The sequence below is a fragment of the Podarcis melisellensis genome (assembly GCF_964234715.1).
Source record: "Podarcis melisellensis genome assembly, chromosome: 1".
Lineage (NCBI taxonomy): Eukaryota > Metazoa > Chordata > Lepidosauria > Squamata > Lacertidae > Podarcis > Podarcis melisellensis.
The window spans coordinates 11,958,369-11,982,747 of NC_138528.1; the positions used below are offsets into that span (position 1 = coordinate 11,958,369).

At 44.1% G+C, this 24,379-nt stretch overlaps 3 protein-coding genes and 1 long non-coding RNA gene across 5 annotated transcripts in view; 2 read left to right on the plus strand and 2 right to left on the minus strand.

The window, feature by feature from the left end:
* The window catches only part of ADSS1 (adenylosuccinate synthase 1), a 32,391-nt gene extending 30,127 nt beyond the window's left edge, over nucleotides 1–2,264 (plus strand). The window contains exons 12-13 of the mRNA XM_081913301.1: nucleotides 80–229; nucleotides 1,188–2,264. Of these exons, the coding sequence (XP_081769427.1) occupies nucleotides 80–229; nucleotides 1,188–1,240 (203 nt within the window). The 3' untranslated portion in view covers nucleotides 1,241–2,264. The remainder of the gene's footprint in view (nucleotides 1–79; nucleotides 230–1,187) is intronic.
* LOC309373047 overlaps nucleotides 1–7,352 on the minus strand; it is a 145,473-nt gene extending 138,121 nt beyond the window's left edge. For both annotated transcript variants that reach the window (XR_014169766.1, XR_014169767.1), the window contains exon 1: nucleotides 7,280–7,352. This is a non-coding gene — a long non-coding RNA (uncharacterized lncRNA). The remainder of the gene's footprint in view (nucleotides 1–7,279) is intronic.
* Nucleotides 7,353–7,469: 117 nt separating this feature from the next.
* Nucleotides 7,470–14,739, plus strand: SIVA1 (SIVA1 apoptosis inducing factor). Its single transcript, XM_081915963.1, has 4 exons — nucleotides 7,470–7,754; nucleotides 11,853–12,044; nucleotides 12,985–13,141; nucleotides 14,229–14,739. Exons 1-4 carry the CDS (start codon nucleotides 7,637–7,639, stop codon nucleotides 14,284–14,286), a joined length of 525 nt encoding a protein of 174 aa, XP_081772089.1. The 5' UTR covers nucleotides 7,470–7,636; the 3' UTR covers nucleotides 14,287–14,739.
* A 2,335-nt stretch (nucleotides 14,740–17,074) lies between these two features.
* AKT1 (AKT serine/threonine kinase 1) overlaps nucleotides 17,075–24,379 on the minus strand; it is a 109,571-nt gene continuing 102,266 nt past the window's right edge. Inside the window, exons 11-14 of the mRNA XM_081913014.1 lie at nucleotides 23,849–24,063; nucleotides 22,537–22,624; nucleotides 20,408–20,510; nucleotides 17,075–18,300 (exon numbers count right to left, since the gene is read on the minus strand). Coding sequence (XP_081769140.1) covers nucleotides 18,221–18,300; nucleotides 20,408–20,510; nucleotides 22,537–22,624; nucleotides 23,849–24,063 — 486 coding nt within the window. The 3' untranslated portion in view covers nucleotides 17,075–18,220. The remainder of the gene's footprint in view (nucleotides 18,301–20,407; nucleotides 20,511–22,536; nucleotides 22,625–23,848; nucleotides 24,064–24,379) is intronic.

The window sequence follows — 24,379 nt, forward strand, 5'->3', positions numbered from 1 at the left end:
CACTTTGAATTTTGTTCATACCAGTTGATTGCAACCATTGAGCTCATAGAAACATCCTCTCTTTGTCTCATTTTTGAAGCTAACCAGGAAATACTGCAGAAAGTGGAGGTGGAGTATGAAACGATGCCAGGGTGGAAAACCGACACAACAAGTGCCAGAAAATGGGAGGAACTTCCACCTAAAGCACAAAATTACATTCGGTTTGTGGAGAACCACGTTGGGGTGGCAGGTACATATCGTTTTGGCACTCTTCCTAGGAGGCATTCCATGTGTTCACCAAACCATGCAAAATTATTTCCAGTTGGGCAGAAAAGTTGTTCCAGCCCTGGGGGGATTTGACTAGATCAGCCGTTCCCAAGCACTGTTTGCAGTACTCTAGAAAAACCTTGTAGCGATTGACCCCTCTCCTATGCTTCCCTATTCAATATTTAGAGCCATCCATGCTGAAGTTCTGCATTGGACTGTGCCCCCCCCAATCCAAAAGGCACCTGCCCCACAACATGTAAAAAGTAAATAAATCCCTGTGCCAGCTTTGAATATTTACAGGATCTGAACTGGCAGTCACTGACCAGGAACAATATATATTCAAGGCACAGGGGATACCTCCATGAAGATGTCAACCCATTGTCCAACTGTGAAAAACGTGAATTTCTTGTTAGGAGTCATTAGGAAAAAGACTGAAAACAAAACAACCAATATCGTAATGCTGTTGTGCAAATCTGTGGTATTGCCACCTTTGAAATATTGTGTGTAGTTCTGGTACTCTCTCCTCAAAAAGGATGTTGTAGAATTCAGTGGGGGGGGGAGTTCAGAAACCAAAATAATCAACGGGAGGGAGCAACCCCATTTGAGGAAAGGTTACAGCATTTGGGGCTTTTTAGTTTAGAAAAGTGAGTAAGCAGGAAGCTGAGATGTATAACATTCGCATGGTGGGGGGAAGTGGGCAGGGAGAAGCTTTTTGTGTGCCTTTTAAAAAATGAAGTAGGTCTGTACAACTTCAGAGGCAAATCACAAGAATAAATTGTTAAATGTTAAAATGTCTATCTGCTACTACACTGCAGTTCTGAGTTCATTTGCTCTTGAAGACTCTGATCTACACATTAGGATTACATCATAAAATAGATTCCATTATGTTGTTTACTTCCCAAGTAATTGTTCTAATAATTTTTTATTTCTCTCCTCTTCAGTGAAATGGGTTGGAGTTGGAAAATCAAGGGAATCGATGATCCAGCTCTTTTAAACACACAAAGAACATATGTGCCAAGAAGCAGTTTATTGTACATCTGTTCCTTTCTGTACCCAAACAGAGATGAAGATGCTGTTCTTCCTAGACTATGATTAGACATGCCTTGTACTTGTCATATTCTCAAGTAAATGTATCCAAAAATTAGGAACACAGAATAAGAACTGAAATATTGGGGAGGGGAATCTTAAGGTCACATTTAAAAAGTGCCAAACCTGCACTGAATTATTTCTTCAACTTGCTACCAGTAGTGAAGTTTCTTCCAGATTGCAGAAGGTGTAAGGAGGAGGTTCCAATTCATATGTCAGGAAGCAATAATATGGCAGTGTTCAATGTATGTGGCATTTAAACTTGTGCTGGTTATGGAGCACTGGACTTGTGTAAAAGCCAGCACAATTCAGTAATTCTCTTATTTTAGAAATAAAAGCTCTTCAGATATAAAGGGTGAAGAGATGCAAAAGAAGTTATGTCATGGGAGGAAGGAAGGCAATAGCTTAAGTCCTTTTTTTTGGCAGTGGGTCAAACTGAAAATAGCCGACAGACCTAAGGGATAAAGAGCTTCCCTTGAAATATTTCCCAATAGGCACTCCACATGAAGTCCTTCAGAGATCGTGCTCTTTTGTGCCATTGTGCAATAGGCACAAGGACAAAGAAACCACAGCAAAGTAAGAAAATGCCCGGAGAAGCCAATCTTTGCAACATATCCTGAAGTGCATCACTACATGGACAAGGTGTGGCTTCACTACATCCTTCATTACAGCTGAGTAGATCCCTGGTCTTGGAGCCTATGTTGCCAAGCCATAGCATGGATTCCCTTCCACCAACATTACTTGCCACTGTGCTGCTTGATCACCAACAGAATAAATAGGTAGATTTAAAAGAGGATCAGATAGATTAATGAAGGATATCTATCTATCGTCATCTACTAACCCTCATGGCAGTGTTCTGTCTCCACATCTGAATACCAGTTCTAGAGTGGAAAGTGTCTGTTGTACTTTGGTCCTGTTTGTGTGATTCCTGTAGGGTCACTTGCTTCAGCCAGGGGGCTCTTCTTATGTTCTTAAAACAAGTTAACTAGAGCGGCTCCTCATCAGCCTTTCAAATAATGAGTACAGAATGATAGTGCTTTTTTCTATGGAGCTGTGCTATTATGGACTGTGGAGGAATTCTTTTAAATACAATGAATGTCTCCAATCCCAGCAAAATAAGCAGTGTGTATGAAGGAGGAATCCTTTTGGTTCATGGAGAATAGCAGTGTGTTTTTTTAATTTATTCTGTGTAGTTATCCATGTGAAGAAGAGGGCCTAGGGCTTGGATCTGTTGCTGCTTGCCTCCATTTAAAAAAAATAATGATTAATTGTGCCATTGCAACCACATATTCCCCATGAATATGTGTGTGTTGTGGGGCAATGAAGTGCCAAGCTGGAATGACATAATGGTGAATGTTGGTCTGGATGCACTTTAAGGTCACTGCTTCCAGTAGCAAAGGTTGTGTCAGCCTCTGTCCATCCATCCATACCATACTTGCCTTACAAGGTTGTTTGAAGGATTAAAACTAGATATTGCCTGTGAAGTGCCTTGAACCCTAGAAAGGGCTATACAGTTCTAAAAGAAAGCAGCCAAGGTGTGTTGCAACTGGGTGCCCCTGAATTGTTTTTATTGTGGGGGATTGTGGCCCCTGCCCCTTGCAATACCATTGCCTTGGACAGCTTGGAAATGAAGGTTATAGTTTAGTTATTCATAACTAATAGAAACTCAGGAACAGAGAGCATTGCATTGACTCTCACTGCCTTCTGCTTATTAGTTAATGGTTAATTCAACACTGAACAAAGCACACCTAAGCCCAGTGAAAGGCAATGAGCTTTGGTGGGTTGGACTGTGACCATTGCCTTTCCTGGGATCCAGAGTAGTGTGTGCGCTTGCACAAAGGTGTCTCTTAATTTTTTTCTTTTGGTGGCATCCTCTCACGGAGACTGCTGTCAGGAGAGCTGAAAAACCTTGTGGACAATCTTTTACAACTCTGGATCCTAGTCCTTATCTCTGCCTTAGTTTTGCCAGTTGTAACATGGCAGGTAATACTTGCTTACCTACCTCATGTCGACAAAGTAGGCTCTAGCCCGTACTCAATGATACACTTGTTAGTCTTTAAGGTGCCAAGGGGTTCTTTGTGTTTGCTGCAACAGACTGCTCTGGAATAATTTTTGTATGTTTTTATGAGAATGACGGTGGGCCTCACCCATTTGAGAAGACTAACTTTCTGATTCACAGATTATGTTGACTTAACTTTGAGACTTAAATGTTTTGTTAAATAATTTGTAAAAGCACTTTTGATTGACAGGAGGACCACTGCCAAGTCAGTTTTCGTTGCTGTCACAAATAGCCCAAGAATTCTTCCCTCAAGCCATGGTGCCTTGGCATATATGCATTTGGACAAAGTCCACCAAAGTGGCCTTTTGCCTTGCAGTTATCAAGCTTTGCTCTATAATCACTTAGGAGTGACTGGCACCTTGTGGCTTGCTTACTGCTTTGTAATTTGAAATGGCACTGTTGTCCATTACCTTTGCCCATTTGACATATTTTTTTTTACACTACTAACAAGATGCATACAGAATTGTAAGAGGAGGAGGGGTCCTTGTAGGCCATCTTGTCCAATCTCCTGATTGCAATAGACTATCCAGAGCTAGTGGATCCTCAACAGATAGAAAGCTGCTGCAATAGAAGAAAGCTGCTGCAGTTTTGCAATATAGGATGCTTAAACTCTTTCCAAAGTCTGTGTCAGTTGAGCAGCCTAACCTGGGGCAACATGAACCACAGTCTACTGGGAAGTGTTCCCATGCAACATCCAGTGAAATTAATGTGAGCTGTGCAAGAACTTTGCTTTGATAAATCACATTCACTTCAGTGGAGCTGGCATGGAAGAACTCACTAGCACATCATGCCCAATGACATCAGGCTTTTTAGTTTGCACTAAATCACAGTTGACCTTTTGTTCTGTAGCCTTATTCTGTTTTAACTAATCTATGAGGAATGTTATTAAGTTATTTTAATTGCAATCTGTTCTCAGTAAGTAATAGCACTGAATAAAATTCAATTTATTTTTATTTATTAGGGAATCATGTTACAGTGCACAATGATTCAAAGCAGCATAAGAAATGTGTTTCTGTACAATGCATGCTACTCTCTTGACGGTATCCTGTTAAATATTATATTGAACATTCACTTGAAATTTGTTTATAATTAGTTTCACAGGTTACATTTAATATTCATAACCTGAAGCAAATTGGTACGGTTGAATTAATAGGGTTGAGGACAGCATGGCAAGACAGTGAAAATGTCTTAATTGTGCATCACAGCAAGGACTACAGTAAAAAGGTCAGGTTCCATGCATAACACTTTTATGATGCTCTATATCACACTTGCTGATACTAGCTGGGTGCACACAGTTCAACAGATGCACTAGAAGTGTTCTCTTGATTTATTTTTGTATATGGTCAATAGGGCTGTACGCTTTTATCTTACAGCTCTTTCCTTTGCTTTATAAAGCCTTACAAGAGTAAGAATTTGGTCTCTTGAGTCTTCTTTTGCATTCACAGAAAATCTTGATCAATATTCCACTGCTGTTCATGAGAATATGTGGCAAATTAGCTAATGTATGTCCAAGGGGCAGTTCTGGCTTTTACATCAACTTGGTTTTTGTGTGTGGCAGAAGAAAGAGGTCAGTTAAACTCTTTTAACCTGGTCCCAAAAGCTCAGCTGAAACCTCTTTGGGGAAAGGGTTCTACAGCTGGGCAAATCCATAGCAAAGGCCCTTAATCTCTGAAGGAGATCTTAATGACTGGGCAGGTCCATATTTTTTTACTCAAGTTTCTTAGATCCTGGCCTTCCTCCCATCTTGAGTTCAGGGTAGCTAGTAACCAATAAACAATCATGCAAAACAACACATAATATAAATCACAATATTGTAACAGTAACAACTAAGCAGCATAAAATATCAGTAAAACCACACCTGGAAATAGTTTACCCCAGTATACAAATGCCTCGCCAGTATAAAAATATATGTGCTGCAGTCTGTAATGTGGAGCAGATAGTCCTTGATCTAATCTACTACCTACTGTGTTTTAAAGAAAAAAGAGAATCCTGAATTGTACCTTAAGCAGATGGGAGATCTTTTAACAGTGGTTAACATTGGTAAAATGTATGTTCCATGTTGCTGGTTTCATTAAATAATCTTAGCGCCAGCCTTTTAGAACCCAAGGGCACATTTGGAAAACTAAGAATGTCATGGGTACCACCTCAAACTGTCTGCCATCAGGTTAGTAGTGATTGGCGTTTGTGGTAGACAGCCAAAAGAAGACAGCAGAGGAAGAGGATCTAGGAAGACAAAAAATAATGGGAAGGCAAAGCTGCACAATCCTCCTAGTCATTAGAGCAGCATACCCGGGGCGTCAGTCCTCAGCTCTCCAAAGTTCCTGCCAGGGTAATTCCGCTCCTGCAAAATAAAGCCAGTGAGTAACAGCGGCAAGAATATTAATGGCCCAAAAATGGAAACAATAGGAGCTACCGACCCTTGAAGAGTGGAGAATGAAACTTATGGATTACCCAGAATTGGACAAAATGACTGGGAAAATTAGATACCAAAGGGATCACAAGTTCATTGAGGACTGGGGAAAGTTTACGGATTATCTGAAAAACATATGTGATGAACAGACAACGCTAGTGGGTTTTAAAGAGGCTTTGTGATAGTTAAAGGTGTATTGTAAAAAAGAAATAGAGATGAAAGGATAATATTAATTGGCAACATATATAAAAAATGCGTAAAGATAGAAAATATGGATGATTGGTGGAAGAGCTGGTGGAAGTACAAAAACTGGAAATCTGAGAACATGGTTGTGTTGATCAATTTGTAAAGGAAAAATTTAATAAAAATTATTATTAAATAATAATAATAATAATAATAATAATAATTTATATCCCGCCCTCCCCAGCCGAAGCTGGGCTCAGGGCGGCTAACAACAATCAAAATAGTCCAACATTCTAAAAACATTCATTATAAAATTAATTAAAATCAAATTAAGATCAAATTAATGGCAACCATCAAGCAAAATTCTGTGCAGATTGCCAGAGGAGGGGGTCAGGCTGCGCCCTGACCAAAGGCCTAGTGGAACAGCTCTGTCTGCCATTGAACTCCAGAAACTTCAGGAGCAGCAGGATGCCAGAGAATGTGAAGTGGCTGTCACCTGGCACACCTCCACTGCCCATCATAGGGAATGCTTTGCAGGTGAAGACCAACAACCTGACTCAGTACCTGGTTATGCTGTGCTACCCACACCCCTCACGCTCACCAGCCTCGAGTCCCCTGCCCCCGGTTTCCTAAGAAAATATGCCCATGTGTTCCCTGCTGAGTTCCCCAAAATACAAGAAAAAAGCACAAAAAATTGTAAAATAAATAAAGATTGGGAGGGGCAAAGTGCTCCCCAGATCTGGCAGAGATTCCAGATTTAGCTACTGTGCCTTGCACCAGTTGACGTTTCTGTATAGTTTTCAAAGGCGTACAGTTTACTGGCCAGTTACCCCTGCCCTGGTATCTATGTTCAAGAAGGGGTTGCAAAGGAAACCTCAATCTAGGTTTTTAATTTGAAAGCAAGGAGGGGCAGGTATGAGCTCACACGGGCACAGTGTGGTTTCTAAGCACACAAAGAGGTAAGTGCAGGAGAAGATGGTTTAAGAAAGAAGGAAGCCGCGTTTGGGAATAGTTACTTTCTTGCTGCAACATTTTGAAGAGTAAACTCCTTGGTGAGGTTCTTCTCACCTGTACGCAGCTGCGCCCTTTAATTAAATGAACATCTCACGAAATCAGCAACGCAACAAGCCAAGCCCAATGAAATAGAAATGTTTATTTTATTATTTTATTTTTCATTTTATTAATGAAATAGAAAATTCCATAAGCATTTATTCAGCGTCTGATCGTAAGAAAAGCCAGAAAACGGTTTACAAATATATATATATATATACATATATAGCAACGGTACGACTTACCTTACACGGCAGAGCCTCGGCACCACCCCCTAGCGGTGACATCAGGGCTACGGTTCCCCTGCTTAGAGCCCCGCCCACAGACCCTGTCAGAAATCCCGCCCACTGCCCCGCCTACCTGTGCTTTCAACGCCGCTCTGCGTCCTTCCTTATTGGCTGACACGCGCCGTGACGTTGCAGTAGGCGGGGTGCGTGGCGGCGTGATCCGAAAGAAGTTTGTTTTGCGTCGCCGTCGCCGCAGCTGCTATTTTCCCGCGCGGGAGGGCCCAGCCAGCTACATATAAAAAGCCAGCGCTTCCCCGCCGGCGTCGTCTTTTGGTTCCGCTGGTCTCCTTGGGCGCGTGGCGTGAGGGGAAGGGGATGCCGAAGCGCTCCTGCCCGTTCGGGGACTCTTCCCCGGTGCAGCTGAAGACCCGCGTGCGGCTGAGGGAGCTGAGCCAGGGCGTCCAGGGCGAGCGCTACCGGCGCGAGGTCTTCGGTGAGGAGGAGGCGGCGGCGGTTGGGCGCGAGGGAGGGTCTCGGAGCCGTGTTCTCGCGAGGATGAAACTTTGGTCAAGGGCGCCGTTGCTTGACCAGTGTTTCACTCTCGCGAGAACTGAGTTCATACTCTCGCGAGAACTGGACGCTTCAGCGGGGTGAGGGGGAAAGGAGCAGAATGGAGCAAAAGCCCCTTTTAATCTGGAAGGGGGAGTTGTGTGAAGAGAGTCCTCCGTCTCCGCATCTCCCAGCCTTTGCTAAGCACGCAGCTCAAGCCTGCCTGGTGTTTGTTTCCTCTGAAGGGAAAACACTCTGCACATGCCCAGGGGCAGTGTTTCTTTCCTGGAGGGCGTTGTTTGAAGAGATTTCCTCCCTCTCCTCTGCACCTCTCAGCCTTTCCCTGCTAAGCGCACACCTAATTAAGCCTGCCTGGTCTCTCTTTCTGCACATGTCCAGGGATCAGTGGGTTCTCTCTTGAAGCGGAGACACCCTCCCCCCCCCGCCTCCCAGCATTTCTAAGTATAGAGGTGCTTGACCTCGAACCTTCCTGCTTTTTCTTATGAAAGGAGAGCACTCTGCACGCACCCAGGAATTAGTGGCAATAATAATAATAATACATTTTATTTATATTCCGCCCTCCCCAGCCAAGGCTGGGCTCAGGGCGGCTAACAACCAATAATAAAAACGAGTTGAATGAATACAGCTTAAAAACAAGATTAAAATACATCATTAAAACAATTAAAATGCAGCCTCATCACAGGAGGAGAAAGGAAAAAGAAAGAGGGGGAGGGAATCAAATTGACTCCAAGCCAAAAGCCAGATGGAACAACTCTGTCTTACAGGCCCTGTGGAAAGAAATCAGATCCTGCAGGGCCCTGGTCTCATGAGACAGAGCGTTCCACCAAGACGGAGTCAGTGTTGAGAAGGCCCTGGCTCTGGTTGAGGCTAATTTTAACTTCCTTAGGGCCCGGGACCTCTAGGGTGTTGCTATTTATGGACCTTAAGGTCCTCCGTGGGGCATACCAGGAGAGACGGTCCCGTAGGTATGAGGTCCTAGGCCGTGAAGGGCTTTAAAGGTCAAAACCAGCACCTTAAATCTGACCCTGTACTCCACCGGGAGCCAGTGCACCTGGAAAAGCACTGGGTGAATATGCTCCCATGGCAGAGACCCCGTGAGGAGCCTCACTGCAGCATTCTTCACCCGCTGGAGTTTCTGGGACAGCTTCAAGGGCAGCCCCGTGTAGAGCGAATTTCAGTAGTCAAGCCTGGAGGTGACCGTCGCATGCATCACTGTGGCCAGGTCGGGACGGGAAAGGTAAGGGATCAAGTGCTTGATGCGGCAACTGGTACAATTCAGTGATTTTTACACTCCCGACTTCTCTTAACTGCCTTCGACTCTTTAGGATAGGAATGGGCATCGTGTGATGAAACACATGGCAGACCAGCTCTGCTGTGTTTTGGGAGGGAGATTCCTGATTCTGCTGCCTTACTGCTCTGGACTTCTACCCCAAAATCCTCCCTTGGGGGCACTAGCGCCTAGGTAATGCAATTGTGCTGCTTGCCTTGCATCTTATGTGGATGCTGAATCGGGTTCTGTAAACAGGGCCTTTTTACAAGAGGGAAATAGGATTAAAGTACTACTCAGCAAAGGAGCAGAGATATATTTTCTCTCTCTTCAACCTGTCAAGGAAGCACAAGCAGTTGGTGGGGAGGCTGTGACAGCCTAGTTCCCCTTGCTTTGGAAACCACATGCAAATTGAAATGGATAGAAATAAACATTTCCGTAAAGCTGTGGTTGCCACTCCACTTTGAAGTTAGGCTTGAAATGAGCATTCTATTTTAACCAATAGAATAAGTTGTGTACTTGATTGCGTGTGTGTGTGTGTGTGGTGCCCAAGGTCCCCCCAAAGTTGGTGACTCCTGTTGCAGAGCCACTCTGCATTGCACTCTCTAACTTTAATCCTGGTTATATTCTGCAGTGTGATCTCTCCTGGCAGATTCTGCAATGTGATTTTAAGATTTCCAGCTCCATGCTAATTAATTTGGTTTGATCTCCATCGTACCTCACTTTCTTTTTATTTGCATGTTTATTCATGCGCCTTTATCTACATCGCACATTGGTGTGCTTTTGTGTGTGAAACCACACAGCTTTGCTTTTGTGCACATGCATCTGGTGGAAGGTGCATATATCCTCCCGCCCTCCCTCTACACAAATATTCTGTCTCTGCCCCTCATTTTCACCCTACGCCGCATTTCCTATGCCCTAATTTTGCCACAGTGTTCTTTGTGCCACAACTAACACAGCTGCAGCAACGTAAAAACCTTTAAATGTCAAAGCTGGTATAACTATTACACGTTTAAATCTAAGAATGCAATGCATGTTGGGAAATCAGGTTCTTATTACTGTATAAGCTGTTGCTTGGACATAAAAAAACCCCCTTGACTTTAAGTAACAACTGCTGGTTGTAAGAGTTTGTGGTATAATAAGTTGATAAAGTACAAAGTGCAGATGAGTTGCATATGTTTGTTTTTGTTCCTGTGTGAGAGGAATCTGGGGTCAGTGCTTTATCCTGTGAGTAATGAGCAGTGACTGAAATGTGGACTGGTGTTCTCATAATGGGGGTTTGAACTCTGATGGGGATACGGTATTGGGAAAGTAGGGTCTGTTACTTGGGTTGTTGCCATCTGGGCAAGTTGTGAGCTACTTCACATTCTCGGAACCTAGCAAGGGATCTGTAGGTAGCATAAAGAATCAGCCTTCCTTTTCTCCTATGATGTGGTCATAGAATTTTAAAGTTAGAAGAGATCACAAGGGTCATTTAGTCCTACGTCCTGCAATGCAAGACACTTTTGCTCAATGTTGGACTTGAATTTACGACTCTGCAAGTGCTGCAATTGGAGAACAGCCAAATAATAATAATAATAATAATAATAATAATAATAATAACCGTGCTCAGGGTGTCTAGCACCAATAAAATTTCAGTAAAAACATAATAAGAAAAAAGAAAAATAGCAATTTAAAATACAGGTTAAAATGCAATTCAAAACGCAGCCTCATTTTAAAAGTCAAAACCAAAAAGGGGAGGGAAACATAAGGGTCAGACTGAGTCCAAACCAAAGGCCAGGCAGAACAGCTCTGTCTTGCAGGCCCTGCGGAAAGATGTCAAGTCCTGCAGGGCCCTAGTCTCTTGTGACAGAGCATTCCACCAAGTTGGGGCCAGTACTGAAAAGGCCCTGCCCCTAGTTAAGACCAACCTAACCACCTTGTGACTTGGGACCTCAAAAATGTTGTCATTTGTGGACCTTAAGGTCCTCCGTGGGGCATACCAGGAGAGGCGGTCCCGTAGGTACGTGGGTCCTACGCCGCATAGAGCTTTAAAGGTTAAAACCAAAGGTGTCATGGGCTTTGAAGACACTCAAACTCAGGACGAAAGGGAGAAATGTGCTAAGAGGAAGGCATAATTTGCAAACCCTCACCATGATCAACTCCTGCCCGGAAACCTATGTCCACACCGTGGAAGAACGTGTGGATCCAGAACTGGCCTCCACAGTCACTTATGGACTCGCTGCCAAAACCCTGCTTTGGAAGACAATCTTACTTGGCTACGAGTGGTTGCCAAAGAAGAATGCAGGACACTTTTGCCTAATGTTGGGCTCAAACCTACGACCCTGTGATCAAGAGTCTCAATGCTCTCCTGACAGAACTAAAAACTGTTGCTGAATTGCTTTGGGGGAGGGGATGGAAATGTTTAAGAAATTTGGCAGAAGATCCTTACTGCTGGTAGTTATTACTTGCTTGGATTATTATCATGCATGACTGTGACATCTAAGAACATGCCAGGTTCTGGATTCAGTCCTTGGTGTCTGGGCAACTCCCATAAACTTTGCTGAACTAGATGGGCTCCTCTTTTGCTGAACTAGATGGGCAGCTTTGTTCTTTCCTTTCCTCTGAAATGGAAGCCCATTTCTGGGTAGGAGAGCATGTCATAATTTGATACAGCAGACTTCTTTCTTTCTTGGGGAAGATGATATTCAGTGGAGTGGGAAACCAGTTCGAGATAGTTTTCCGTTACCATTCCCACTTTGTCCTTTTTTGCAGAGAAAACGAAACAGCTGCTCTTCAGGGGTGCCCAGGCATACATGGATAACACATGGAATGGTAGCACGGTGGCAGCACAGTCTCCAGAGCTTCTTGCAAGCAGACCAGAAGCTTGCTCTCGGCTTAGTTGCAGCGGACAAATGTTAATTGGGCAGGATGGAAAACTTCTACAGCCCTGTGCAAAAGAAACAGGTAAGTAAATTTAGCCAGCTGTCAAGTACCTGTGCAGCGGATTCTTTTTCTGTTTGCTTTTCTTCTATTGGTTTGCAATGTTAAGTTTGGTTACAGATAGGTAGCCGTGTTGGTCTGCCATAGTCAAAACAAAAAAAATTCCTTCCAGTAGCACCTTAAAGACCAACTGAGTTAGTTCTTGGTATGAGCTTTCGTGTGCATGCACACTTCTTCAGATACCATGCATTTTATTTAAAACATATCTGAAGAAGTGTGCATGCACACGAAAGCTCATACCAAGAACTAACTTAGTTGGTCTTTAAGGTGCTACTGGAAGGAATTTTTTTTGTTAAGTTTGATGTAACTGTGATATGCATGTACAGTGGTACCTCGGGTTACATACGCTTCAGGTTACAGACTCCGCTAACCCAGAAATATTACCTCAGGTTAAGAACTTTGCTTCAGGATGAGAACAGAAATCGTGCTCTGGCGGCATGGCAGCAGCAGGAGGCCCCATTAGCTAAAGTGGTGCTTCAGGTTAAGAACAGTTTCAGGTTAAGTCCGCACCTCCGGAATGAATTAAGTACTTAACCCGAGGTACCACTGTATAGAGCAATTGACTTGCTCCAGTTGGGCTTCTCTGAAGGGAGGAACTGTAAGCCTTGATATTTGTGTGGCGTAGGGAGCAAACTGAGGCTCACAGGGCATATTCAGGTGGTCTGTGAAGAACAGCAGGCACAATTCCTCCCTTCAGAGCAGCTCAATGGGATTCCATATGTACCATCTAGTTTAGATTTTGGCATCGCAGAACCTTGGACTTGATGATCCTCAGGGTCCCTTACAGCTCTACAATTCTACGTAGATGGCTTGAAGATTGCCATCTGCTTTCTGAAATGGGTGCTTTTTCTGACACTTGATGCTGAAATCTATTCTAACATACAATCTGTATGTTTCTACACAGCTCTGCCGGAATGCGTTTCCACGGCCTGCTCCTCATGCATAAGAACAGTTGACGTCAAAGAAACTTGCTCTCAGTGCGATCGGCACATATGCCACAATTGCAGCAAACTCTGCAGCTGTTGCCATGTAGTTGCTTGCTCCTTGTGTTCTGTTACAGAGTAAGTGTCCATGCGGACTAGGCATGAGTTAAAACTTCCTTCAGTTGGTTTGGGACACACTGCATGCTGAATGTATTCCCCGCAAAATTGGTTTGGAGTGAGACATATGCCAAAAGCTGTAAGGAAGCATTGGCCCATTGTGTCATAAATGCAGTGGCCTTTGAACCTTGGATTGTAGTTTGAACCTAGGTAATTAAGAAAATTGAGGAGAGGGAAAGGCAGTCTAGCTTAGCAGAACTCCCTGCAAATATTGGCATCAGAAATTTTCTCATGCCCTGGAGCGGGGCTGGAGAACCACTTCCAACCACCAGTGAGCCAAGTCCCTAGCCCTTCCAGGCTGTTTTAACAGTGTGGCAAATCAAACTTGCGAGCAAAGGCACAGGCCGTTGCAAGCACTGACAACCAGCTGATTAGCACTGTGTGCAAAATCCACTTCTGCCAGGCAGCAAGCCTTTACCTGGCCCACAGGTAAAGGGCAAGAGATGGGCTTGGCTTTGGCATCAACAGCCTTGTGGGCCGAATAGGGAGGCTTCCCAGCCTGGGCTGCTTTGGGAGGAAAAGAATATACATAAATAAGCTCCCCTGCAGCCAACATGAAATTGAACCATGAGTAAGCATGAATGAGTTTGAGTGATTTTCCCCCTCCAAATACCCACACACTATCTGTTCCTGCTGTTGCTGATCTCCCTGGAACTAAGCAGGGGAGGAGTGAAGCAGGCTTATGATGTTCCTATGAGTATCCACACTTTTGGTTTAGCCATGCCTAGCCATTGTATGGCTTAGCATTGCATGAGAACTGTGCCATTGTTTAATTTGTTGCAGGAGTTCACGGTTACACCTGCCCACCTACATTTCTTAAAGCAGTTTCCCACCGTAGCTAAATACATCCTGCGTGTACAGGTTATTCTGGTGTGGGCCTCGATTTAATCCAGCAAGGCGATTCTTTGGTTTTTCGGCTTCCCCCACAGCTTAATTTATTCAGCCTCACGACTTCCTTGCATGTGGTAGAGGTGGAGCTGGTGTTCTCTTCCTAAACTGTACAGAACCGAAAGATGCACTGAATTGCCTGTTACCTTCTTTCTTCTAGGTCCAATGACGTTGGCGAGCGAATACTTTGCAATGGCTGCTCCATGTTTGAGGACTAAAATGCTTGAAATGACTTAAGTTTTAAGGACATAATTATCTCCAGGATCTGTAAAGGAACTTGTTTGTTTAAATAGCTGGACAATTCCCGCCCCACCCTCCGTCTTGCTACTGTGACATTGTGGTGCCACTTTATAAATAGTGTATATTTCTATAACTAATTTTAATAGAATAAACTTTTTATATTATCTCTCATGGAGGGTGCATTTGGCTAGCCTTGCTGGCATCTGTTCTGATAAGGCAGAAGAGTTTTATTCAATTCCTTAGAAAAGCAACGTAATAGAAGGCTGAAACTCGAGGGAGAGCTCATTCTTCAGATGCGTTGTCTGGTTTGATCCGTGGCTTTTTTAGATCGGGCTGAGACAAATGGACAACTGTTGCCAGACAGTGTAGACAAAAGTGAACTACAGGGGCCAGTAATCTGACTGAATAAAGCATCTTCCCATGGCCCTAAACTTTGAGGTGGTCAGAATTTGATTCAAACTATTCACTGTAAAACCTCCTTTTTCAGTGGCTTGAATCATTTAAGTATCTCGTATCTGCAGCATCCAATACTACTTTTAAACAGACTGTCCAGATTCAGTTTGTTTCTCTCTACTCCCCAGTTCTTAAATAACGCTTTGTTAGCAGTAAAGAAATGAGCCATCTAAATTGTTTTATATATATTTTTATAAACCTACTCATATGACTTATTTTAACTCCCTTCCAAGTAAGAGTGTTTGGGTATGCATGAAAAGCTGAAACAACCCTGCTCACATAACCTTCAAAGAGACTCAACCACAAACTTGTAGACTCTCCTGATACTACACTAAGTGGTCACGAGTCATATCATAAATGATGCCAAATGGTTGTTCATGACACCAGTTGCATTACATAGGGAACAGGTAAGTAGGAAACTTTAGGTATTTTGAACTTTTAAAGATCAGTTTCACATTGGACACCCATCAGGAAAAAGTCGTGACGGAAAATGCTGAGGGAGAGCAAGTTATAGCAGGCTGCATTTTGGGATTGGTTAATTATCAGAGTATCTTTATTTCAAGCTAGAGCAGCCACATTTATGTCCAAGTAGTAAAAATCCACTGTTGTAAAGCAGGTTTTGGATCTGAAAGCTTGCCGTGTGTGTGTGTTTAAAAAACCCCATATGCTGCTCTCAGCCAGATTTTATTGCACAAGTGAACCCTTCGTAGCAGCTTTTTCTTTGGAGAGACTTTTTTCTCAAGCTTCGGCCCTGTTTCCCCTGACCAGCTTTCCCCCTTCCCACCCTCCTCCTTTCACACTCACTCGCTTGATCTCAGCAGCATGGCTTCTTGCGCATCTCTGTACCAAGCCTGATCAGTCTCCTGGTCGTGGGATCTTTGTGACAAAGACCTGCTAATGAGACGCTCCTTAAACACTTCCCATTTTGTATTTGCTGGAAACGAAGTTCTCATTATGGTCGAGCTCTCGCCTACCCCCACCCCGACTTTTATGGCAGGTATATATATTTTACTTATAATGTAAAATCAAACACACGCCTCGGTCTGCTCCTTTTTCTACTGTACAGTGGTACCTCGGGTTACATATGCTTCAGGTTACAGACTCCGCTAACCCAGAAATAGTGCTTTAGGTTAAGAACTTTGTTTCAGGATGAGAACAGCAGCAGCAGGAGGCCCCATTAGCTAAAGTGGTGCTTCAGGTTAAGAACAGTTTCACATTAAGTACAGACCTCCGGAACGAATTAAGTACTTAACCCGAGGTACCACTGTAGTTTCTTGGCAACAACTTGTGTGCCCCACCTTCTTATAGCAGGCTGATAATTCAGCCTTTAGCAAGGCTCTCCCAAATCCATTGCACAGCAGGCAGAGAGAAAAAGGTGCATAGAGTTTTGCTCTTTCAAAAGTCTGCATTGTTCCACCAAAGGCAAGGCCTGAGCTAACTTGTTAAAGCACATTTTATTGAAGTATTTTGAGGGAAACTTTCATATCATAAGTAAAAATACTAGAGTTGAATGTTGTAAAAAACAAACAAAAAAGCACACACAAAATGATGGGATTTCATGTAGAGGGAAAACTTGAGGGTACATTCCCTTTCAAATTAAAAAAAAAAAAGGTGTTAAGGAACTGCAGTATATTCAATCAACTTTTTTGCACAGATAAGAGAACAGAAACAAAAGCATATCTAAAAAGAACATAAAGCCACAACTGAATAAACTCATTCGCGGCACAAGCGAGCATTCAGAAATCCTGGCCCGTGTCAAAAGGCAAAGAGACAATTTAGTTACAAACGTCCGGCAGATTCAAAATGAGGTGGCTTCTGTGAAAATGCAAAACGAAGTGATAATAAAGGGCAGGGCATGGGGGAAGAGAGCTGGCTTTTCGAACATGTGGAAGTTTCACCCAGTGTTGTTTTTTTTACACCCATCTGCAACTGCAAAGGGCAGAGCTTCCTCCTCACCAGGGATGGGGAACCTGCAGGCGCATGGATGTTGTTGGAACGCAATGCTCATCGGCCCCTGAGAGCGAGCACAGCAGCATCCAAAGGGCCACACATTCTCCACCCCTGGATCCAAGAGCTTTCCTCCCCACCCCACCCCCTAAAAATAATCATTAAAAATGTACACTGAAGCGAGTGACGGAACACATGGATGTAGTACTATCAACGTGCATTTCACGTTCCCATTTTTAGAACTGCCTTTTATAAATATACGAACAAAGCTATGGCTTCGGTGCCTGAAATTTGACTTGTCAACTCGTTTGGCAAGGTGTTTTGTCGCTTAAGAATATTGTGCGGTTGCTGTCGGCATTCCCCCCCTTTCCTTTTGTCATTTAATATACAGGCATGCCTGCCCACCCCTCTCTCTGCTGGTCAATTCTGCAACTAAGAAGCGTTTGGGTTTGGGTGTTTTTCCCCAGTTGAAGTTGGTAAAACTGGCTCGTTTCTCCAAGGCACAACTAGTAGGAAACTGGGATGAGAATATAGTCTGGGAAGATGAGTGCAGAAAGACCCTTGTACGACTTCTGCTGGTTTCAACGTGGCCCATGGCAAGAGAAAATGCCCGTGGATATCTGCTGGTATTCAGCAAGATTAAACCTAGATAAATACACTCAGATGGAATAATTAAAACTCGCTGCCTTTAGTAGACTACCCCCCAGTGCACTGCAAAATATGGATAAAGTTCCATACAGCTCCATTTGATATGTAACTGTGTACTGTCTTTTAAGAAGGCGTGGTAGCATAACTATCAGTTCTGATTTTACCTCATTGAGGCCATTAGTGCCATTCCTATAATTAGTATCTTAACTTTGCTGACATTTTTTTGTTTCATTTCTGTCCAAATAGCGGCTGAACCTATTGTTATCTCCAGAGTTTGTTCCGGCTATTTTTGCATTGTTGCTTGTATTGCACTACCTAAATCTGTCTCTCATCCTAAATATATCTAATTATTCAGAGTGCAGGTTCACTACTTACATAATGAAATGGTATGCAATAAATTAAAAAAAGAGGTTTTCTCAAATGGTCACTGCTGCTGCTAGGTTGAAAACCTTAAACTTCTTCTTTTTTTAACTTTTTAATAAAGTTTTCCACAAAAAACCCCCAAAACCAAATAATAATGGAAAATCTGAAACTGCTAGAAAGAAAACAGTTTTGGTGCATATTCTTAAAAACCAAAAAAGGTCGTTTTTCAGAAGAAAAAGCCTTTTTCTTACATTTTTAATTGCGCTCTATGAGTGGATCCTTTGTCTTCCTTCCTCAAAATTGCTTCAGAGATTCCGATTCAAAAATGCATCAGGATTGTTTTAAATACACAACCTGTGAGGCTTCCTACAAATTCAACTAAACTGTAGTACAAACATAGTTTGCAAATCATGTATCGTAGAGAGATCTCTAGTGTCCGTCGAAATTATAAGGTCCCCAAAATGCAGTCTGATTGGTTCCTGTGAATGGATAAATGAAACACTAAGCCGTTCCGCTGGCCGAGTAAGAGAACTGAGGGAAGTGCGGTCGTCGCTCGCTATCGACGTAATCCATATTGTCATCTGGAAGCAGAAAGAAAGCATTCTGTTAATCTACCGAAATACCAATGCGTGCAATGCTTTACAAGCAAGGCTTTAAAGACTTGTCGGGTCTACCATATTTTTCGCTCTATAAGACGTACCAGACCACAAGACGCACCTAGTTTATGGAGGAGGAAAACATGAAAAAAAATATTCTGAATCTCAGAAGCCAGAACAGCAAGAGGGATCGCTGCGCAGTGAAAGCAGCAATCCCTCTTGCTGTTCTGGCTTCTGGGATAGCTGTGCAGCCTGCAATCGCTCCATAAGACGTACACACATTTCCCCTTACTTTTTAAGGAGGGAAAAAGCGAGTCTTATAGAGCAAAAAATACAGTACTTTGTTTTAGTTTGTTTTGGTTACCCAAGACGTACTAACCAGAGTTAGATGCAAAAAGATGTGTTGTGTTACAATAAAAAAACAGGGTCCTCTGAGCATATTCCGAGCTGGGAATCATTGAACTAAACTGAGCTCACAGTCCTTTCACACAGGAGTTAGCTCCGGGTTAGGGCTTTATGCAGAAAAGTCCCTGGTCCAATCTGTGCCATACTCAGGAGAGACCCCTTGCCTGAAAGCTGAGAGAGATGCTGCCATTCAGTGTACACAACACTGAGGAAGATGCACAAATGTTTTGACTTGGTCCAAGGCAGCCTCCTATGTTCCTAACCTTTCTTTACCTTTAGTAGCCTAATAAAGTTGCAAAAAGGAGTTTTGTGGTTGCAATTGTTAGGATTCAGAAACGCTTGTCCGTCTACTTCGAACATCCCAGTGATCTCCAAGTAGCTCTTGTTCTATCTTGTGTCCACTCCTAGTTTACCGGGTAACTTCAAAACACACACTGTGGCTCCCTGTCTCAAGAAGCTAAGTCTACACAGGTTGTCTAGCCAACGAAGGGGAAAGAGAGAGGCAAGAATAATGGAAGGAATGGGGAACTGGGGACCCTCCCAGGGCACTTCCATCATCCATGGCTCTTGGCCATGCTGGCTGGAGCAGATGGGAGTTGGGAACAGGCAGGTTCAATAGGAGTATAGCATCTAGATCAAGGGAAGTAATAGTGCCACTGTATTCTGCTCTGGTCAGACCTCACCTGGAGTACTGTGTCCAGTTCTGGGCACCACAGTTCAAGAAGGACACTGACAAACTGGAACGTGTCCAGAGGAGGGCAACCAAAATGGTCAAAGGCCTAGAAACGATGCCTTATGAGGAACGGCTAAGGGAGCTGGGCATGTTTAGCCTGGAGAAGAGGAGGTTAAGGGGTGATATGATAGCCATGTTCAAATATATAAAAGGATGTCACATAGAGGAGGGAGAAAGGTGGTTTTCTGCTGCTCCAGAGAAGCGGACACGGAGCAATGGATCCAAACTACAAGAAAGAAGATTCCACCTAAACATTAGGAAGAACTTCCTGACAGTAAGAGCTGTTTGACAGTGGAATTTGCTGCCAAGGAGTGTGGTGGAGTCTCCTTCTTTGGAGGTCTTTAAGCAGAGGCTTGACAACCATATGTCAGGAGTGCCCTGATGGTGTTTCCTGCTTGGCAGGGGGTTGGACTCGATGGCCCTTGTGGTCTCTTCCAACTCTATGATTCTAGGTGAAGCCAAACGAGGTCTAAAGAAGGGAGCCTGCAGAACGACTTTCAACCAGCCCAGCATTCCTATTTGGACTTCGTAAAACCAGAGGTTCAAACAGGAGCTGGTTGAAAAACCTTTATTTTTGTAGGGGATTTCAATGCAATATCCTTCCTGAATCAGGAACAGGTTTGCATGGGATCCTGCTCAGCTAAGGAGGCGGGGGTTAAATCATGGCTGACTTGGTCGGGGAAAGATGTGCATAATTTAGCATCTTCCTCCTCTCCTCCAGTTGACATCTGAACCACTCTCAACCACTGGACTGATGTTGAGCCCTCATGGACCCCCTGGTGGGCTGAAATTGGCCTACAAGCCAGAGGTTCCCAACCCTTTTGATAAAACTACAGAGAACTAGATTTAAGTCTTTGCTTTCTGGGAGATACCGGCTGAATCCTTTCATTAAGACAAACCTGGTGATATAGAGTGATGGTAAGTCTTTATACTGACAACAGCAGCAGTTTTTACCTTGATCAGGAGGGGTGATAGTGATCATCTGTGCTGTGAATTCTTCATCAAAGTAGCGCGTGTCTGTTTCAGATGTCACCTGCGGTTTAAATGGTGGTATGAGCTGGAAGAAAGGAAGAGGGGAAAAACCATCAAAATTTACCACCCTACCATCGGCGGGTGTGTGTGTGTGTGTGGTTTCGCTCCTTTAAAAATAGCTAACTGCTGATTTCACTTAGCATAATGTAGTTCTGGCACCTGATCTGGCTTTTCACCCACTTTCTAAATGATTGCCTGGTGTACTGAAATTGAGAGAATGGGTGAGTCGTTTAAGAGCTCAAGACCCCACAGAAAAGACAAATGGACCTTAAAGCGTGATGCTGACCGATTTAAATACGTCTATGTTGTTTTACCTTTTTTGTTTTAATTCACAATCCGAAGCGATGGGAAACAAGGTTATGATGCGCACGATTTAGGGGCAAAAAGGCAAGTGATTATACTGCCAGTTTTAGAAAAGAGCGGAACTAGTTTATATATAACCACCTGCTATGTCCCAGCGCAGGCCACATGGATCCATTTATGGCATAATGCTAAGCCAAGAGTAGCCAATGTGGTGCCTTCCGGACTACAACTCCCATCATCCCTGACCACTGGCCATGTTGGCAGGGGCTGATGGGAGCTGGAGTCAAACAACATTGTGCCTCTCCAGTGGTAGTACCGCCTAGGGCTAGTGGGGGCTGGCAGGGATGGAGAACCTGTGGCCCTCCAACACTGCCGTGCTACAACCCCTATCCTCTCTTGAGCACTAGCCATGCTGGCTGGGGCTGATGGGAGTTGTAGTTCAGCGACGTCCGGAGGGCCACTGGTCAGCCACCCCATGATCAAAACAGTGTTGCCCGTTGGCATCAGATGCGCAAAAAGAGAAGAAGCCTATGCAGAAGAAGATAAAGCTGGAGCACAACTATTATGTGTTAAGAAAAGGTCAATTGGGGGGGGGGTTCTTGGGGGGCGGGAGAGGGGATTCTGCCATTATAATTCTGTTGATTGTGCATGCCTGCATGGAATAAGAGTACTTTCCGTACTCATAAAAATGCTGGACCACTTCCCAACGCAGCCTGAGAGCCAGCAAGGCTTGATCTGAATTCATAATGACGAGGCATCAACCAGGAAGACAGCTGAAATTTTGGTTCCACGGTGCGTCGCAGGTTACCTACACGGGAGACTACTGGCACCCAGGAAGTTGAGCAAAGGCCTTTCCAAAGTGCAAGCAATGCAGCAGCACTCCTAGGAGTTCTTGCGTGAACGTGGAGTTGGGGGTGGCGGCAGCGGAGAGAACAGTCCGTTGCAAGACTATTCTGGTCTGCTGCAAAAAATATTAAGGCTTCAACCTGAAGCATGCTATGTAAAGATGCACGGAGATTGGTCTTTTAACACTACGGCACCGCAGTGCGAAAACTCCTGCAGGGCAGCGACCAGGGGAAATAGTAGATAGACTTAAGCTATTAAAGTGTTCAAATTCCATGTGAAACATTCAAAAAATGCAGCAAGACATGGAGCCAGTTTTTTAAAAGAGATGCATAGCGGAAATGGAGGTAAATGAGGGCATGGCTGGCACTCACTGAACCTGTCTCACCCCTTCTGTTTGGAGACAAGGGAAGCAGGATAAGCTCTGGGAAGTTTTATGGGCTCTGAACAGGGACAGGAGGAAGATGCTGACACACAGGGGGCAAATGCAACTGTAAACCATCTTTCCCATCTGACTGCACAAGGCCTTTTTAATTAACCTGAATGGCATGATACTTGGAAACGTCCATGCTGACAGCAACGTTCAGTGAAATGTTAATCAAGGAACCATCCTCAAGGCCGCTGAATCCAACAGCCGTCACTAGATGAGCCAAAAAAGCCCATTTGTGAGCCAAAAAAGAGCCCATTTTGATTGACTAACAGACAGCCACACCAGCTATAAACTTGTGTGGGTGTTGAACACTAGAGGGTGGCAGAGAGCCACACTAGCAAAGCCATGGGTTATGAGGAAGGGGGGGGGGGAACCGTCCTGCGGTTCCCAATCCCTGGTTTACTGGTTTACATTACTGCCTCCAGCTGTGAAGCACCAACAAATCACATCTTCCAACATGCAGAACTCTGAATACCTTTTTTTCATACACATCTTGCCATACGATGCCAGCAAAAAATTTGTGTTGCATAATCTCCTTGGCGTCATCCTGTCCACCACCTAACCTGTGGGGAGAAAAATACCAGCGCCACTTTAGCACGGTGCAAACGTCTTGTGTTTATACGCAATTTTATAATGGTGTTCATTTGGCCTTTGCGAAAATGACTCGTTGCTAAGTGACGATGCAGAAGTGTGTGGACGGTGCCTCTACCAAGTAGGCCCTGCGCGACCTTGAATGCTGATTGCGCCACTTATTTATTTCACAAAATTTATATACCACCTCTGAATAACCCTCTAGTAAACCTCTAATAAAAAAGCCTGTAATAAAAACTTCTAAACAGTTTAAACAATGTTATTAAAATTATCAGTTAAAAGCAATTCAAATGCATTTAAAAACAATTAAAATGAACAGCGAGAAAAGGATAAAACACATCAATAACTACATGCCTGGACAGGCTTGCCTAAACAAACAAACAAACAAAACCTTAAGCATGCATTTCACAGAAAAACATTCAACAGCTTTGAAACCAGGTCAAATAATCACCCTGAACTGCAGAGGTCTCCAGATTGGAAATTTGGGTGGGTGGGTGGGGGGGGAAGGAAGAAACGCTTTGTAATCTTTACTTGCTCTGTGATGTTCCATTTTCCCACATTCGGACACTGGGATGACACGCAAGGTGTTTCACTGCTCATTTTAGAGGATGCTCTAGGCACAAAGGGGAACTCTGACTTAAACAAGCCAGGAAATTACGGCACTAGAACCGACTGACAGCAGGAGAGCACAGGAGAACAAAGAGCACAATGGCCCATCTAGTACGGCTGGGCGGTATCTGGTTTTCAGCATCATGACATATCAACAGCTAAACAGTGTGATCTACCCTGAAGTCTGAAATAAGGATGGAGCTATGAAGGGGCATTGGCTGGCTTCACGGTTTTCCCCGCACTGTGATTTTTGCTGGTGCCTGCTCATGTGATTCGCTGCCCCCTGCATGAGGCCGGGGAGAGCTGAGCTGGCGGAGTTAACAGGGGCTACAGGAATCGAGAGAGGCATCATCAGTTGGCTTCACATTTTCCCCCACACTGATTTTTGCATAGCACACCCACCATGTGATTCGCGATACATCGCCATGTCAGAAATTACTATGTTGATATCACGAAATGGACTTCAAACCAATTTGGGATGATACCGTATTTTTCGCTCTCTAAGACGCACCAGACCATAAGGCGCACCTAGTTTACGGGGTTTAGGAGTCGCCTGCATCGGAAGACCAGAAATGCCAAAGCCTCACCTTTGCTTCGGATCCTTCTTCAGCAAGCCCGACAGAAGCGACTTTGCTTCGGGCGATAGCGTGCGAGGGAACCGGATCTCTTCGCTGAGAATGAGCTCGAAGAGCTTCTCGTGGTCCTGGTTATAGAAAGGGAGCCGACCGCACATCATTTCGTACATGACGACTCCTAAGCCCCACCAATCCACCGCACGGCCATAGTCGTTGTCCTCCAGCACCTGCAAGAAGGCCAGAGCTTTATGTCAATGGCGAGTCTAACTCATCCATGGCTCAGATAAGCAGAAGGAAGGAATTCCTGTCCTGTAACAGCCTGCTGGCCTTTTGTTTCCTGCACAGCATCCAATTAGGCCAGGGATGAGGAACCTTCTCCCCATCTCCCATGGGCTCTTAGTAAGACACAAACTTAACCTGAGTCCACAGGGTGAGGCAGCAGCAAAAAAGGGCTAGTGCTATTCTAGTGTTCAGATCAAGGGAAGCGATAGTACCATTCTATTCTACCTTGGTCAGGTACCACACTTGGAATACTGTGTCCAA